General features: G+C 42.7%; 3 protein-coding genes and 1 pseudogene across 3 annotated transcripts in view; 1 reads left to right on the forward strand and 3 right to left on the reverse strand.

Annotated features, from left to right (window-relative positions):
• The window catches only part of LOC110513420 (uncharacterized), a 199,117-nt gene that overhangs the window by 67,542 nt on the left and 112,998 nt on the right, over positions 1-18,577 (forward strand). The window lies entirely within an intron of this gene.
• LOC149979006 (uncharacterized) lies at positions 541-1,773 on the reverse strand (annotated as a pseudogene).
• LOC110487483 (uncharacterized) lies at positions 1,773-6,306 on the reverse strand. The gene is made up of 3 exons (XM_036941933.2): positions 4,425-6,306; positions 2,500-2,672; positions 1,773-2,104 (listed from the first exon to the last, which is right to left on the reverse strand). The coding sequence occupies exons 1-3, from the start codon at positions 4,431-4,433 to the stop codon at positions 2,032-2,034; spliced, it is 255 nt and encodes an 84-aa protein (XP_036797828.1). The 5' UTR covers positions 4,434-6,306; the 3' UTR covers positions 1,773-2,031.
• Positions 12,514-18,565, reverse strand: LOC110511878 (uncharacterized). The gene is made up of 4 exons (XM_090197534.1): positions 18,500-18,565; positions 18,311-18,347; positions 15,274-15,454; positions 12,514-14,454 (listed from the first exon to the last, which is right to left on the reverse strand). Exons 1-4 carry the CDS (start codon positions 18,508-18,510, stop codon positions 12,863-12,865), a joined length of 1,821 nt encoding a protein of 606 aa, XP_090053660.1. The 5' UTR covers positions 18,511-18,565; the 3' UTR covers positions 12,514-12,862.

Raw genomic sequence — 18,577 nt, forward strand, 5'->3', positions numbered from 1 at the left:
TTTGCCAATAGCTTTTAGAACTTTTGTTTGCATTTTTCAACGAGGGAAACCGGTGGATTACTGAGTCAAGCGCGCCAGCTAAACTAACTTTTTTTAATATAAAGGACTTTATCGAACAAAAGGACCATTTGTGATGTTTCTGGGACTCTTATGATTGCAACCAGCTGAAGATCTTCAAAGGTAAGTGATTCATTTTATCGCTATTTCTGACTTTCTTGACTCCTCTACTTGGCTTGAAATTGTTTTTCATGCTTTTGTATGTGGGGCACTGTCCTCAGATGGTGGTCTGCTTTCGCCGTAAAGCCTTTTTGAAATCTGACGCAGTGGCTGGATTAAAAAGAAGTTAAGCTTTATTTTGATGTATGATACATGTATTTTCATGAATGTTAGTAGTTCTATTTCTGTCATTTTGAATTTCGCGATCTGCAATTTCACCGGATGTTGACGAGGCATCCCGCTATCCCAAAGAGTTAAGAATGGGAGATGGATACGACTGTTCACTAGATGTTTTCTACTGATCCTTTATTTAGGGATCTGGAACCGGTGCCAGATGGGAGGAAGATGAAATACAGCATGTTTGTGTTTTCTGGTGTTTTCTCATTGGCCCTAAATAAACAGAGCTCTTCCCACCTAGACAGACATAAGATTCCTTCTCCAGTGTGTGTTCACTGGTGTGAATAAAGGGTCCATAACTGACTGAAACGCTTCCCACACTGATCACAGATATAAGGCTTCTTTCTCTCCAGTGTGTGTTCGCTGGTGTTTAGTCAGGTTGCATGCCTGATTGAAGCTCTTTCCACACTGATCACAGCTATAAGGCTTCTCCCCAGTGTGTGTTCGCTGGTGTGTAGACAGGGAGGAAAATACAGCAAAGCTCTTTCCAAACTGAACACAGCTATAAGGCTTCTCTACTGTGTGTGTTCGCTGGTGTATATTCCGGGTTACTGATTGAGAAAAGCCCCTTCCACACTGATCACAACTATAAGGCTTCTCTCCTGTGTGTATTCTGTGGTGTGCAGTCAGGTGGGAAGCTAGAGCAAAGCTCTTCCCACACTGATAACAGCTATAAGGCTTCTCTCCTGTGTGTGTTTGCTGGTGTGTAGTCAGGTTGCCTGAATGTTTGAAGCTCTTTCCACACTGATCACAGCTATAAGGCTTCACTCCTGTGTGTGTTCGCTGGTGTGTAGTCAGGCTGCCTGAATGTTTGAAGCTCTTCCCACACTGATCACAGCTATAAGGTTTCTCTCCTGTGTGTGTTCGCTGGTGTATAATCAGGGCGGAAGCTGCAGCAAAGCTCTTCCCACACTGATCACAGCCATAAGGCTTCACTCCAGTGTGAGTCCGCTGGTGTGTAATCAGGGTGGAAGCTACAGCAAAGCTCTTCCCACACTGACCACAGCTGTAAGGCTTTTCTCCAGTGTGAGTTTGCTGGTGTGCAGTCAGGGACGAAACTCCAGCAAAGCTCTTTCCACACTGACCACAGTTATAAGGCTTCTCTCCAGTGTGTATTCGCTGGTGTCTAGTTAGTGTTTCTGATACAGCAAAGCTCTTCCCACACTGATCACAACTATAAGGCTTCTCTCCTGTGTGTGTTCGCTGGTGTGTAGTCAGGTTGCCTGAATGATTGAAGCTCTTCCCACACTGATCACAACTATAAGGTTTCTCTCCTGTGTGTACACGCTGGTGTGTAGTCAGGCTGCCTGACTGATTGAAGCTCTTCCCACACTGATCACAACTATAAGGTTTCTCCTGTGTGTACACGCTGGTGTATGGTTAAGGCTCCTGCACGAACAAAGCTTTTCCCACAATCAAGGCAGGGGTAAGGCTTCTCCCCTGTATGAATTCTTACATTAGATTTGAAGGTGTTAGATGCAGCAAAACTCTTCCCACACTGATCACAGTGAATAATGAAGCCACTGGCTTATGAAACTCTTCCCACCGTCAGAGCAGCAGTGGTGAGGTTTCTTCCCTGTACGTCTCTGCTGGTGTTTCTTGGGGTGTTCTAATCTGGAGAGACTCTTCTCTGTCTCGTCAGCAACAGGATGTTGTTGAGGCTCCCCAGATGATAAGCCCCTCCCGCTGAGAGAACAACAGTGTATGTCCCCTGTGAAACAAAGACATTGAATAACTAGGTTTTGGAAATATAGGTCCATATATAGTATTATTTTTGTAAAAAGTATTTGTTATTTAGCAGACGCTCTTATCCAGAGCGACTTACAGGAGCAATCAGGGTTAAGTACCTTGCCCAAGAGCAGACAGATGGTTTTACCTTGTTGGCTCAGAGATTCAAACCAGCAACCTTGCGATTACTGGCCTTAACCACTAGGCTAACTGCCTCCCTCTTCAATAAATACACTATGGTCAGTTTATTAGGAACACCTCCATTCACAAAACTGGATCGACAATTTACTGGCCACTGAGTGTTTACTGTTTATCAATCAATTAACAGAAGTTGCAGAAGCAGATTGTGTTCTCATCCACACACCCTATTGTTCTTACTTGATGAAATCAGATCTCCATCCTCCTGTCCTTCTCTCACAGTTCCACCCTGGTGTTTTCCTGCAGTCGACCAGCCTCACAGACACCTTCTTCAGACCCAGCAGTAAGGAGCTACCAGGAGAGTTGTGACCAGGGGACTCCGGCAGGGTGGAGGGGGATGGGCTAGCTCTGTCCTGGTGACCACAGGAAGTATTGTACATAGAATATCAGTAGACCAAACATTTGATTAGTCTAAATCTCTGATTGATGGCTGCATCCTTATAATACCTCCTTTCTCCTGAAGTGTGTAACCGTTCACTAGTTTCCACAAATGTCTTGTATATTTCACTTTGGCAAATTTTTCAAAATAGAATTGGAATATTTTTTACAAAATTTAAAAACGTATAAAACTTGATGGTAGAACAAAGAGCAGAACAGAAACGAAAAGCTCCACCCCCTCTTTCAAGATGTAGATGTCGCCTCCCCTTCCAACGTGTGAAAGATGGTAACACCTGCTAAATCATGTTGTTCAAATAACCAGTGATGAAAAACCTAAACACCAGAACTACTGCTGCTAGTTATCCCACTTGGAGCATGTTGAGAAAAATGTCAGTCTCATAGTTTCAGTATCCATATACAGGACATACATAGAAGAAACCATCAGATATGGGGGTATTGTAACATGTAGCAGAAGCCTGCAGTAAAAAGGTATTGTGTAGCCTGGTGCAATTTCTGCCCCATGTAACATTGCTCAAGATTCACTTGTCTTATTACTGTAACAGCATCCACATTTAAAACCGTCAACATTCAGAACATGAGTGTAATAAACTGTAATTTACCACCCAAGTATTTCAGCAGTACATTGTACACTACATCATTTCTGATTTCATATTTTTTAATACTGTACGTAAACTTGACACTTTATAATTTTGCTTACGTAATTCAGATTTTAGCAGTTTGATTAAATGATGGTTAACAAATGACATGAACATCGTTGTACTTAAATTTACGAAAATCTACAACATACTTATGAAAATTGTACCAAAGAGAGAAAAAAACAGTATTTGATTGGTGGAGTCATGTGATAGTGGGAGAATCCACCATATGTTTTATAACAGCCATTTCCTTTCAAATCAGTGAAGGGAAGTGAACAAGTGCACAGTTAGGGAGGAAGGAAAGATAACTAGGGATTCCTTAACATATTATGTAGGTAGAAGTGGAGCTAGCGTGAGGGCCATGGTGCAACTGTTCCTGCAGATACACTCAATCCCAGTGAAAGTTGCACCCCTGGTTTTTGGTATCTTTTAGTTGTCACTAAATTAGATGATGTTGAAGTTGAAATGGTGCTTGAATAGTGGAGGAAGCACCTGTTTCCTTTTCGACTTGCGGTAACTCTAAATCAATAGTTGTTTAGTATTCAGAAAACATTCACTTGCTCGACCATTCTGAAGGTCATGTAACTGTTACATGAAACATTTCTTGTGAACTTAACAGGACAGATGTTGCTCTCTAGTTTTATGATGTAACAAAGGTCTGGTTGAATGTATTCTGCCACTGTCTTCTTGTCTCAGCTGAGTCAAGGCATATGAACTAACAGGTTATAACAACGCAATTATTATAACATGTAATATGGCTATTTTTCTGGCTTTCTTCCCAGGTGATTTTTACCTACACACCGCTACTGCAAGTTGTAACTTTGCAATTAATTATTTATCCATGGTTCTGACTTGACCTGCTCGTTGCGCATTGTCTTGTATCAATCTGTGTGCTTTAGGATAGTAGGCTACTTTGCTGAAGGACAAAATATCCCACGTGTTTATTACCACCATTGTTTATTTTGACCAGCTGTTCAAATGGAACGAATGGATATGGAAGATCAAAGATGATTAAACTAGACATGTTATACACCACAGTAGGAAAACTGTTAGTAAGTCGACATAACTTACCTGAACCATCGTTGAAGCCTTTCTTTCTTCAGCGTTTCTTCAAATAAAAAACGTGACAGTAAATCTGTAGCTAGCCTACACTAGTTACTTTCTTTGTTACCGCGTTCAGATAAAGCTAGACCAGAGCAAACGTTAATATAAATATCAACACTCGACTTACGTTGTGACAAATATATGTCTGATGTAGCCTAATCTTACTTCAGAAAGATCCTGGATAAGATTTGAATCTATTAAAGTCAATAAAACGTTCAACACCACCAACAATCCTGTTGTCTGTGTGAGGTTCTGCGTTATACACTATTGCCCGTTACCATATCATATGTGGTGGAATATTATCTGCTGTTGGCTTGTGTGGGTGTGTGTGTTATGCAACATAGCTGACTTGAGACATTGTTAACAGTTTCAGTGCCATGGCCTTTTCTCTTGATGGAAAAATACAGAATAACATGAAGACAGGACCTGTGCAATGAGTTGGGGGGGGGGGCACATTCAGAACGTAGTGTTGCGAGACAAACGGTCTTTTGTTAGATAACAGGAGCCAGGTGCCTGATAACTGAATATTCTACACAACTACAACGACTGACCGCTGGAGCCCTAGGGGGCTGGGACCAGCTCTGCGCCAACAATCTACGATAGGCTGGGTGAGTTTAAACCACGCCCAGTCTCTACTCTGAGAGGCCGGCACGGAAGCAGGAACTACTTCTGTCAGAGTATATTATAATAACTTTGTCAGGAACAAGTCAGTTGTCTGTTTGCCCTGCGAGGTGTGACAGAGAGCCCGTATATACGAAAATTGCATATACCACTTATTGCTTAGCTAATAAAAAGTACATAGTATACAATCGGTGACTCATTGTCATATTTATCCTGATACCAGATTCGATTGACGCAACTCTAACATCCGTTATAGTCTACCTCTACCCCAGTCTGTTGGAACAACATCCTCTTCCGAGATTCCAGATATTTTTAATTGTCTGAGGCCCAGTAAGTGTAGCCTAAAAAAATATCAGACAAATTACAGCTATACATGCTGCGAACCATGCAGCATTTACAGCAATGCAACCTCCGAAGTAGTCAGTGTGTTACAAGCCTTTCGCTACACCCGCTATAACATCTGCTAAACACAAGTATGTGACCAATAAAATTGGATTGATTTATAATTCTTCCGCTTTACAGACCAGATCCAGAGATGTTGAGAAGGAAGTGGTCTTCTTCTTTAGTGTTATGGCGGTCAGCAAAACAATGATTATAGGTGCACGCCCCCACCTAGTGTATTGGCTGTGTATCAGCCTACTATTCTGTAGTATTAGTTCATAACACTGTGAAAAACCAACTAACCAAACACCCATTAAAACCTCATCAATATTCCACTACTTTGGCCCTCTGATTCAACACCAGGCCAGCATCCTAGGAGGACAGGATATTATCCTTCAAAACACCTTGTAACTCTGCAGTAAAATATTGTACACCCAAGTACTTCTCAACAGCTGCCACCACATCATCTATCCACTGTGATTTACACTCTATTACTGTGGTACTGTTGACAACCATGGCCATGAACTTGGCCAAAACTTACTGAAGCATGTTATTCCTGTCACTCTCTATTGACCTCGGCCTAATCACAGAGATCCTCTCAGGATCCTTCACCCTGGAGCCATCTTCCTCTACTACTTTCTTCACTGCATCAGCATACAACACCTTCTGCACTACTGTGATCCTGGTAACCTCAACCTGTCTTTCTCTCACTGGACACATCTGATCTCCAGCACCATGTGTACCCCTACAGTTTATACACACAACTTTTTACATCAATACTACACATTCCTTTCTCTCAGGTCCTCCTGCACACTTCTCACATCTAGGAATCTCCCTGATACACACTGCTGGAAGGAAGTAGTTAAGGAAGGGAGTTTGTGTTTATACAGGAAGTACCGCCCCCACTTACCGTCAACCAATCATTTCAATGTCGAGCTATACGAGCTCGCCAGCTTGTAGTCTTGAAACTCGGAAATGAGATACATTTGGCTCGTTCATCCATCCCAATGGGGAAAATGTTTTGTTTTGGAATAAATACCGAAAATAAGATAAGCACAGGCTTGAGGTGATCTTATACGTTTGTTCTATGAGATAATAGCAGTCAGTTAATATGAAGTTTATGAATTATGAAGCCTTCTGTGCTTTTTTTGTCACAAATTCTTCAAAATTAACAAGAAGTGACGTTAGCTGATAAATATTGTAGAACAAAATCTAATAAGATCTCCTAAACCTGTGTTTACAACGGTCCATATTTTCGGCATTTATCCAAACACCCTACATAAACGCCATTACATTTTCCCCATAGGCTTTGTCCAATGAACCATGGCAAAATTAGTACCTATTGCTATTTCTCTCCTTAGAGCCCCACAGTGTACTCGTCATAATACCCATAAAACCTAGTGCTCGAACAGGGAAATGGTTCCAACTGTTTTCCACCATTCATTTTTCCCATAGGGGATTTCCCATAGGCTTACCCTGGGGAGACATTTTGATTTCCATGTAACTCTCTCTCAGACAAGGTGACTTGATCAGTATAGTCAGCTATATTTATTCTCAAATGCTGATGCAAGGCAATGATCTTCACCTTTTCCTAATGTGTATTTTGGTCCTGTGTCATCCAACCGACAACACATTACATTATCAAAGTATGTTTGTCTATTTTATGTTTCTATCTGAAAATATTTTTCACTCGTACAGTCTTCTGACGTTGACATCAGAGTCCTCTAAGACATGTAGTGACCTCTCTGAGGAGTGGTGGTCGGGGTGGAGGTGGTAGCCCATTATGGGGTGGGGGTCCAGTCGAGGGTTCTCCCCGCCTGAGGCAAGGCATTTTTTTAAAGGTCATTTTTACGATGTTTCAGAACCACATGTCAAACAAAGTTAAAAATGTATAATTTTCTTTTTAAAGCAATGACAGGTAATTCTGATATATTTCCTAGAGGTCAAATATCAACTTTCTGTCAATCTGAACATTCTGAAGATGTGTCTGATGGACAGCTATGACTCTAATATTCCCAATGATATATGATTAAAGGGTAAACATGAGTAATAACCTGATGTACTGTATGCTGACGTTGTCATAGGGGTTTTACCCTATGGGAAAACTGAAAGGGATGGAGGGATGAATAGAAATAGTGATAAACACACAGAAAGGTACCATTGCTGCAATGATAGAACACATTTTACACTCTAGGAACATATACATTGTCACCCCAAGTGAGCCTGAACAAGCCCCCTGGCTCATTGACAACAAGGTCTACAAATAACTTCTGTTAATTTTTTTAATCAATGTGTATTATTATAACTTTATTTCAACAAGGAACACGGACAGACCTCTTTTACAGCTGGGCCCTACGTATACATGTCTATACATACAGTTTAGGTACAATGATTAATAAACTAAACAAGACAAACAAAACCATCACAGGTAACACACATTATTACATTCACACGCAGGTTATTCCCCTACCAGCAAAATAACTTGTATTACCCAAGTGTGTGTGTGTGTGTGTGTGTGTGAGAGAGAGTGATTGTACAGGTGTGTGTGTGTGAGAGAGAGTGATTGTACAGGTGTGTGTGTGTGTGAGAGAGAGAGTGATTGTACAGGTGTGTGTGTGTGTGTGTGTGTGTGTGTGTGTGTGTGTGTGAGAGAGAGAGTGATTGTACAGGTGTGTGTGTGTGTGTGAGAGAGTGATTGTACAGGTGTGTGTGTGTGAGAGAGTGATTGTACAGGTGTGTGTGTGTGTGTGTGTGAGAGAGTGATTGTACAGGTGTGTGTGTGTGTGTGTGTGTGTGTGATTGTACAGGTGTGTACATGTCAATAATTCCATGATTTTACTTTTAGACGGGTGTATTGTTAGATATTACTGCACTGTTGGAGCTAGGAACACCAGCATTTACAATTGTATCTTTGTCAAATAAGCACCAAAAGGGGTCAAACAAAGCTAGCTAGATTACGGGAGTATCCGGAAACCCTGTGTCTGTCTGTCACAAAATGTAGGTGCTAACCTTTTGTGACAGCATGCCTTTTCCTTTTGGACAAAAACTACAAGAATATTCAGAGTTATGAAAACTGGTTGTTTTGCAAAATGTTGAATTAATAATATGGCTACTAATAATGGAAAAGCTAAATCAAAGTTAAAGTATACAGATTTGATGATATTCTTGCAAAATTATGTATTATGAATGCAAACGTCTCCTTCAAGATTTGCACAAATGTACCTGGGTGACTTCACACTAAATGTCATGTAGAACGCTCAAACGTCAAGTTATCCGTCTGAAAATGTGCGCACACACTGCTTCCATCTTGTGGACACCATCAGAATTACAACCAGAGTGATGGGTAGAACTGGGACCTTTCTCTTGCATTTCGAAGATGGTGGTAGAAAAAAAACAGGTTGTTTTTTTCTTAGCATTTTCTTCTATCAGATCTATTGTGATATATTCTCATACATTCAATTCACATTTCCACAAAGTTCAGTGTTTCCTTTCAAATGGTACCAAGAATATGCATATTACTGCTACAGGCAGTTAGATTTGGGTATGTCATTTTGGCAAAAATTGAAAAAAAGGGGCTAACCCTAAGAAGTTTTAATTAATGACTCCAACCTAAGTGTATGTAAACTTACGACTTCAACTGTACCAGTTTTATTACATTATAAATCTAAAAGTTATTACATAGAATGCATAGTTCTTGCCTTGACCTCATGGAAATTATTATCCAATGTATAATTTATTAAATTTAATAAATTACAGGATATCACACTTGAAAATAGGGGCCTTCATTCTCAGATATATTCACATTTTATAGGGCTTTTGGTTACCTTTTGTAAAGTGCTTGGTGATGCCAAATGTCTTTCTGACATGCTCCAATCAAGCTCTCTTGACCTAGCAAGGGCTGTGGATCTAGTAGGTGCCCTTACAGACACATTGCAGGACTACAGAGGATTGAGTGTGTTGCGGATTAGTGAAGTGGAGATGTTGTTTCCTACCTTCACCACCTGGGGGCGGCCCGTCAGGAAGTCCAGGACCCAATTGCACAGGGTGGGGTTGATGATGAGTCTGGAGGGTTGAATGCTGAGCATTCATGTAGTCAATGTGTTCATTCTTATTAGTATTCCTCTTGTTCAGATGGGACAGAGCGGTGTGATAGTATCGTCTGTATCGTCTGTGGACCTATTGGGGCGGTATTATTATGTATTTTTTTAAAATTTTATTTTACCCCTTTTTTCTCCCCAATTTCGCTACAACTCCCGTACGGGCTCGGGAGAGACGAAGGTTGAAAGTCATGCGTCCTCCGATACACAACCCAACCAGCCGCACTGCTTCTTAACACAGCGCGCCTCCAACCCGGAAGCCAGCCGCACCGGAGGATACACCGTTCACCTGGCAACCTTGGCAACCTTGGTTAGCGCGCACTGCGCCCGGCCCACAGGAGTCGCTGGTGCGCGATGAGACAAGGACATCCCTACCGACCAAGCCCTCCCTAACCCGGACGACGCTAGGCCAATTGTGCGTCGCCCCACGGACCTCCCGGTCGCGGCCGGTTACGACAGAGCCTGGGCGCGAACCCAGGGACTCTGATGGCACAGCTGGCGCTGCTAGCTGGCGCCCTTAACCACTGCGCCACCCGGGAGGCCGGTATTATTATGTTGAATACAATCAAGTTAATTTGTAGAGCACATTTCAAAAATGTAGTTGACCAGCGGTGCTGTAAAAAGTGGGCACACAATGATAGAAACAAAACATAGCAGAGACAATGAATAAGAGCACATAGATGTCCAAACAGGGCAACAACAATGGTAAAATACAATTATGCAAGTTGAAATCCCCGAGCTGACAAGGTACAAAATCTGTCGTTCTGCCCCTGAACAAGGCAGTTAACCCACTGTTCCTAGGCCGTCATTGAAAATAAGAATTTGTTCTTAACTGACTTGCCTAGTAAAATAAAAAAAATCAGTAGGCCTATAATTTGGTTATTTATACACTATTTTGAGGTGAACCAAAGCTTATCAATAACTGAGAAATAACCTACAATACTGGACCACGTCTGATAAATAGACTTGAAAAATCTAGCTACAAAGTACTAGTCTAGCTACAAGAGTAACAACTTTCACTTACTCGCACATCCACTCAAAGTCAGAAAGTGGTCTCATCTTCTTGCCAATGGCATGTACAGTCCTAAACAGTATCTTCATCTTCGTGCTGGTCTGCTCTGACATTGCCATTATTGCCGTCACAGAGGGTGTCAAGAGGAGAGTCTCTGATTGAGCCTGGGACACTCGGCACGCAGGCAATGTGACATTGCTGTGTTCATGGTCACAAATGTTCTCCAGCTTCATCATTTCATTTCTGATAACAAATGAGTTGTTTCTGCTTTTATCTTCAGCATACTGGTGGCACACAGAACAATTCATCACCACAGTCTCCGCATCTTACTGTAGCCAGCCTCTTGAAACACCTTTATCTCCAAACCTTCATTTCTCACAAAACTTTCTGTGATTCGTCCTCCTTTTCGTCAGTGGGTTTTTGTTTCAAAAGGTTGGCTCACTCCAGGTAAATGTCGACACATAATAGCTATTATGCTAGCAGCAGACCCGTGGCAAGTGAGCGATGTCGAGTAGCTGATGTACCGTGTGGTAAACAGTGCCGCGAAACTAAGAGCACTAGAGACGGTCTGTGGTAGGCTGGCAAACATGAGTAATTCCCTTGAGCCATCATGCCAGATTTGATTACATTACTATTTTGATACAAACATTTACCCGCAAGTGTGGCGGATAACATTCTGAGATTTACTCGCCAAATGAAAAATCTACCCACATTTGGCGCTTGGCGGGTGTTAATTTCAGAACCTGCTGCCATCTATCTACGGTTTCTGGTTGGGGTAGGTTTTAATAGTCACAGTAGGTACAACATCTCCAATGCACTTCCTTATAAACTCACTCACCGAATCAGCGTATAAATCAATATTATTTTCTGAGGCTACCTGGTACATGTCCCAGTCCACGCGATCAAAACAATGTTGAAGCGTGAGTTACGCTTGGTCAGACCAGCGTTGAATAGTCCTCGTCAGGAGATACATCTTGTTTGAGTTTCTGCCTTTAGGAAGGCAGGAGCAAAATGGAGTCGTGGTCAGATTTGCCGAACGGAGGGCAGGGGAGGGCCTTGTATGCATCGCGGAAGTTAGAGTAGCAGTGATCCAGTGTATTGCCCTCACGAGTGCTACAATCAATATGCTGATAGAATTTAGGTAGCCGTGTTCTCAAATTTGCTTTGTTAATTGAAATACACAGCTACAATAAATGCAGCCTTAGGATATATCGTTTCCAGTTTGCAAAGAATCCAGTGAAGTTCCTTGAGGGTCGTCGTGGTATCGGCTTGAGGGGGGATATACATGGAGGTGACAATAACAGACGAGAATTATCTTGGGAGATAAAACGGTTGGCATTTGATTGTGAGGAATTCTAGGTCAGGTGAACAAACGGACTTGAGTTCTTGTATGTTGTTACAATTACACCATGAGTCGTTAATCATGAAACAACCAACCTGCCCTTCATCTTCCCAGAGATGTTTATTTCTGTTAGCGTGACGCATAAAGAATCCCGGTGGCTGTACGGACTCCGACAACATATCCCGAGAGAGCCATATTTCCGTGAAACCGAGTATGTTACAGTCCCTGATGTCTCTCTGGAAAGCAACCTTTGCCCTAATTTCGTCTACCTTGTTGTCTAGAGACTGGACTTTAGTGAGTAATATACTCGGAAGCTGTGGGTGGTGTGCACGCCTCCGAATTCTGACCAGAAGGCCGCTCCGTCTACCACTTCTGCGGTGACGTTGTTTTGGGTCGGCCTCTGGAATCAGATCGAATGCCCTGGGTGGTGGTGCGAACAAAGGATCCACATCGGGAAAGTTGTATTCCTGGTCGAATTGTTGGTAAGTTGACGTAACTCTGATATCCAATAGTTATTTCCGGCTGGACTAGAATTGAGGCGACCCCTCCTGTTGGCACCATCTTGCTCACACAAGAAAACTATAACATTAAAGTGAACTCTTGTTTATAAGATATTGGATTGAATTTATTGATTAATTGAATACATGAATATACACCTATTGTTGAAACATTCTACATAATGAGATGTAATAATAGTATCATGAGTATATGAACGACGATACAATTATCAATACCCCCCCCCACACAATATGACATTTTCTATGATAACATTTATCCATTTAGATCCCAATGTGTGATATTACAAAGACACAGGGGAGACCTGATCCTAGATCAGAGCTGCATATTATGCTCCACAGAGGTTACCATGGTGATCAGACTAAGTCAACTGTTTAAGAATGGGAGATGGATATGTTTTCTATAGAGCCTTTAATTTAGGGATCTATAACTGCTGTCAGGTATAGGATGGAGATGAAATATGGCACGTTTTTGATTTCTGGTGTTTTTTAATTTGCCCTAAATGAGTAAAACTCTTTCCACATAGACAGACATAGGGTTTCTCTCTAGTGTGTGTTCGCTGGTGTGAATTCAGGGTCCCTGACTCAGCAAAGCTCTTTCCACACTGATCACAGCTATAAGGCTTCTCTCCAGTGTGTGTTCGCTGGTGTTTAGTCAGGGTGGAAGCTCGAGCAAAGCTCTTCCCACACTGATCACAGCTATAAGGCTTCTCTCCTGTGTGTGTTCGCTGGTGTATAGTTAGTTTATCTGATTGAGCAAAGCTCTTCCCACACTGATCACAGCTATATGGCTTCTCTCCAGTGTGTATGCGCTGGTGTTTATTCAAGGTGGAAACCACAGCAAAGCTCTTTCCACACAGATTACAGCTATATGGCTTCTCTCCAGTGTGAATGCGCTGGTGTTTATTCAAGGTGGAAGCTACAGCAAAGCTCTTCCCACACTGATCACAGCTATAAGGCTTCTCTCCTGTGTGTACACTCTGGTGTATGGTTAGGGATCCTGCACTAGCAAAGTGTTTCCCACAATCAAGACAGGGGTAAGGCTTCTCCCCTGTATGAATTCTCAGATGATATTTGAAGGTGTAATATGTAGCAAAACTCTTCCCACATTGATCACAGCTGTAAGGCTTTTCTCCTGTGTGTGTTACCTGGTGTCTAGTTAGGTTGGAAGCTTGAGCAAACCTCTTCCCACATTGATCACAGCTGTAAGGCTTTTCTCCTGTGTGTGTTACCTGGTGTCTAGTTAGGTTGGAATCTTGAGCAAACCTCTTCCCACATTGATCACAGCTGTAAGGCTTCTCTCCCGTGTGTGTTACCTGGTGTGCTGTCAGGTTGCCTGAGTGATTGAAGCTCTTCCCACACTGATCACAGCTGTAAGGCTTCTCTCCCGTGTGTGTTACCTGGTGTGCTGTCAGGTTGCCTGACTGATTGAAGCTCTTTCCACACTGACCACAGCTATAAGGCTTCTCTCCAGTGTGTGTTACCCGGTGTGTAGTCAGCTGTCCAGACCGAGCAAAGCTCTTCCCACACTGATCACAGCTATAAGGCTTCTCTCCAGTGTGTGTTACCTGGTGTGCTGTCAGGTTGCCTGAGTGATTGAAGCTCTTCCCACACTGATCACAGCTGTAAGGCTTCTCTCCCGTGTGTGTTAGCTGGTGTGCTGTCAGGTTGCCTGGCTGATTGAAGCTCTTTCCACACTGACCACAGCTATAAGGCTTCTCTCCAGTGTGTGTTACCCGGTGTGTAGTCAGCTGTCCAGACCGAGCAAAGCTCTTCCCACACTGATCACAGTGATAAGGCTTCTCTCCGGTGTGAATACGCAGGTGAGTTATGAAGGATCTCCGTGTAGTGAAACTCTTCCCACAGTCAGAGCAGCTGTGGTGAGATTTCTTCCCTGTACGTCTGTGCTGGTGTTTGAGGTGTTCTGATTGGGAGACACTCTTCTCTGCCTCGTCAGCAACATGTTGTTGTTGAAGCTCCCCAGATGATAAGTCCCTCCCGCTGAGAGAGCGACGGTTAGGAGAGTCCCCTGTGAAACAGACATTGAATAACTAAGTTTTGGAAATATGGGTCCATAAACAAACATCAACAATATATCATTATACACTCAGTGGACAGTTTATTAGGTACTTTCCCCAGTTCATGAAAATAGGTCACTCCTACAGACAGTGAGTCACGTGGCTATGGCTTGCTATATAAAGCAGACAGACAGGCAGAGACATTAAGTTCCTGTTTGATTGAACATCAGAATGGGTAAAACAAGTGACCTAAGCGACTGAGCGAGGTATGATCGCCGGTGCCAGGCGCGCCGGATCCAGAATCTCAGAAACAGACACTCTCCTGTACTTTTCACACACGACAGTGTCCAGCGTTTACCAAGAATGGTGCCTCAAAAAAGCAAACATCCAGTCAGCAGCAGTCCTGTTGGTGAAAACAGCTCATTGACAAAAGAGGTCGCAGGAGAATGGCAAGAATCGTGCAAGCTGACAGGCGGGCCACAAACAGACAAATAACGGCACAGTGTATCTGAACATTGTTGCTGACCAAACCCAATAGAGTATCTTTGGGATGAGATGGAACGGGCTGTTGGCAGCATGAATGAGCAGCCATCTGCAGCAACTGCGTGTTGCCATTGCGTCAGCATGAACCAACATCCCCGTGGTACGTTTTTCCGACACCTTGTAGAATCCACACTCCGGAGAATTCAGGCTGTTTTGGAGGCAAAGGCTGACCCGATCCGGTACTAGATTGGTGTACCTAATAAACTGAGTATATATTGTTTATCAATGAATTAACAGAAGTTGCAGAATCAGATTGTAGTTTCATCCACACACCCCATTGTTCTTACTTGATGAAATCAAATCTCCCTCCTCCTCGTGTCCTTCTCTCACAGTTCCACTCTGCCCTGGTGTTTTCCTGCAGTCGACCAGCCACACAGACACCCTCTTCAGATCCAGCAGTAAGGCGTTACCAGGAGAGTTGTGACCAGGGGACTCCGGCAGGGTGGAGGGGGACGGGCTAGCTCTGTCCTGGAGACCACAGGAAGTATTGTACATAGAACATCATCAGACGAAACATTTGATTATTGTATTCTATATCTGACTGGTGCATCCTTATAATACCTCCTTTCTCCTGAAGTGTGTAACCAACCGTTCACTACTTTCCACAAATGTACCATTTTTTTTCCTAATCACTTTTTCAAAATGGAAGTGGTCCTTGTAATGCCCCTCTGTCTTATGTTCAGAACCTTTGATTGAGCGTTCATTGGAGTTGAACACATCGTTCACCCCTGAGTTAGTCTTGGTTAACCCAGAACTAATGTCTCACGTAATTGGTCAGCCGCTCTATTCAGTTCTGGGTTCATACGTTTTAGGAGAGATGATGAAACGAGGAGGACGCCAACACCTGCCAAATCGTGATTTGTCAAAATAACCAGAGGAAAACCTAAACACCTGACCTACTGCTGCTCATTATGATGTATTTTCTTAACCTTTATTTAACCAGGCAAGTCAGTTAAGAACACATTTTTAGTTTCAATGACGGCCTAAGAACAGTGGATTAACTGCCTGTTCAGGGGCAGAACAACAGATTTTTACCTTGTCAGCTCGGGGACAAGGGGGTTATGTCGGGGGTTATATCCTTCCTGTATGGCCCTGTCCGGGGGTGTCCTCGGATGGGGCCACAGTGTCTCCTGACCCCTCCTGTCTCAGCCTCCAGTATTTATGCTGCAGTAGTTTATGTGTCGGGGGGGGCTAGGGTCAGTTTGTTATATCTGGAGTACTTCTCCTGTCCTATTCGGTGTCCTGTGTGAATCTAAGTGTGCGTTCTCTAATTCTCTCCTTCTCTCTTTCTTTCTCTCTCTCAGAGGACCTGAGCCCTAGGACCATGCCCCAGGACTACCTGACATGATGACTCCTTGCTGTCCCCAGTCCACCTGGCCGTGCTGCTGCTCCAGTTTCAACTGTTCTGCCTTATTATTATTCGACCATGCTGGTCATTTATGAACATTTGAACATCTTGGCCATGTTCTGTTATAATCTCCACCCGGCACAGCCAGAAGAGGACTGGCCATCCCACATATGCTCTCTCTAATTCTCTCTTTCTTTCTCTCTCTCGGAGGACCTGAGCCCTAGGACCATGCCCCAGGAATACCTGACATGATGACTCCTTGCTGTCCCCAGTCCACCTGACCGTGCTGCTGCTCCAGTTTCAACTGTTCTGCCTTATTATTATTCGACCATGCTGGTCATTTATGAACATTTGAACATCTTGGCCATGTTCTGTTATAATCTCCACCCGGCACAGCCAGAAGAGGACTGGCCACCCCACATAGCCTGGTTCCTCTCTAGGTTTCTTCCTAGGTTTTGGACTTTCTAGGGAGTTTTTCCTAGCCACCGTGCTTCTACATCTGCATTGCTTGCTGTTTTTGGGGTTTTAGGCTGGGTTTCTGTACAGCACTTTGAGATATCAGCTGATGTACGAAGGGCTATATAAATACATTTGATTTGATCAGTCAGGAAGTTAAAGCTTGGTCGCAAATGGGTCTTCCAAATGGACAATGACCCCAAGCATACTTCCAAAGTTGTGGCAAAATAGCTTAAGGACAACAAGTCAAGGTATTGGAGTGGCCATCACAAAGCGCTGACCTCAATCCTATAGAAAATTTGTGGGCAGAACTGAAAAAGTGTGTGCGAGCAAGGAGGCCAACAAACCTGATTCAGTTACACCAGCTCTGTCAGGTGGAATGGGCCAAAATTCACTCAACTTATTGTGGGAAGCTTGTGGAAGGCTACCCGAAACGTTTGACCCACGTTAAACAAGTTAAAGGCAATGCTACCAAATACTAATTGAGGGTATGTAAACTTCTGACCCACTGGGAATGTGATGAAAAGCTGATAAATCATTCTCTCTACTATTATTCTGAAATTTCACATTCTTAAATAAAGTGGTGATCCTAACTGACCTAAAACTGGGAATTTCTACTGGGATTAAATGTCAGGAATTGTGAAAGACTGAGTTCAAATGTATTTGGATAAGGTGGATGTAAACTTCCGACTTCAACTGTTTCAAAACAATCCAGATGTCGTTGTTCCAATGTTTTTTCAAGTTCTAATGTAAAAAACGATATATCAAAACTATTTTCTTTTAGACATATGATATTGTGATTACTCTGAATATCACACATGGACATTTCCTATGGGCGGATATGGAATCATTCAATATCCTGTGATAGGCCTATGTGGACATCTTATTTTCTCAATAGGACGACAAATAATGACAGTAGGCCTACATTGTATATTTTAAGCTCTAGACTGAGGTCCACATCAGGGTCTTGATATGCTAAATAAGGACAATTTCTGATGCTTATTTGCGCGGAGGATATGCTCAATAATTTGACTAAAATTAACTCCATATCATTCTTCGACACTAGCTATCATTGTTGTGTTACTTCCGCATAAAGACGCGCGCAAACACAAGCTAAAAGCACCGTAACTGGTAGCCTAGCAACAAAAATCACCTATTTTCAATGGTCGTTTTCTTTATTTGGGCGCAACAAATTAGTGTATAAACGCTGTGTGATCGAATTGACATCTGAAGAAACAATTTGAGGTGTTCAAAGAAGTTAACCGATACATAATTGGTGTAGGCGATGCCTAATTATTTCTCCCTGGTTCTGACTTGACCTGCCGGCTGAGCATTGCCTTGTATCATCAATCTGTGTGCGATGAGCTAGTAGGCTACTTGGCTGAAATTACCACCGTGGTTTCTTTTGTCCTGCTGTTCAAATCGAACTCATGGATGTGGAGGATCACACGTGAAAACTGGACCTAGACATTTAAAACACCACAATAGGTAAACTATTAATACAAGTCAACCAAACTTACCTGATCCATCGTGGAAGCTGACGTTACTGTATTCTTTCTAAAAAAAATTAAAACGACACTAAATGTGTATGCTACAGTTACTTTCTTAGTCACAGCGTTCAGATAAAGAAAAGCTAGACCACAACTTTATAAATATCAAAACTCCATTTCAGTTGTGACAAACGAACGTCTCATTTAGACTAATCTTACATTAGAAACATCCTGCAAATCCTGTGGAAATGTGTTTGGTTTGAAAACTAGATAGAGGATGGTAACAAAGTACTTCCT

The sequence above is a fragment of the Oncorhynchus mykiss genome, chromosome 13, assembly GCF_057628025.1.
Source record: "Oncorhynchus mykiss isolate SJ-2025 chromosome 13, ASM5762802v1, whole genome shotgun sequence".
Lineage (NCBI taxonomy): Eukaryota > Metazoa > Chordata > Actinopteri > Salmoniformes > Salmonidae > Oncorhynchus > Oncorhynchus mykiss.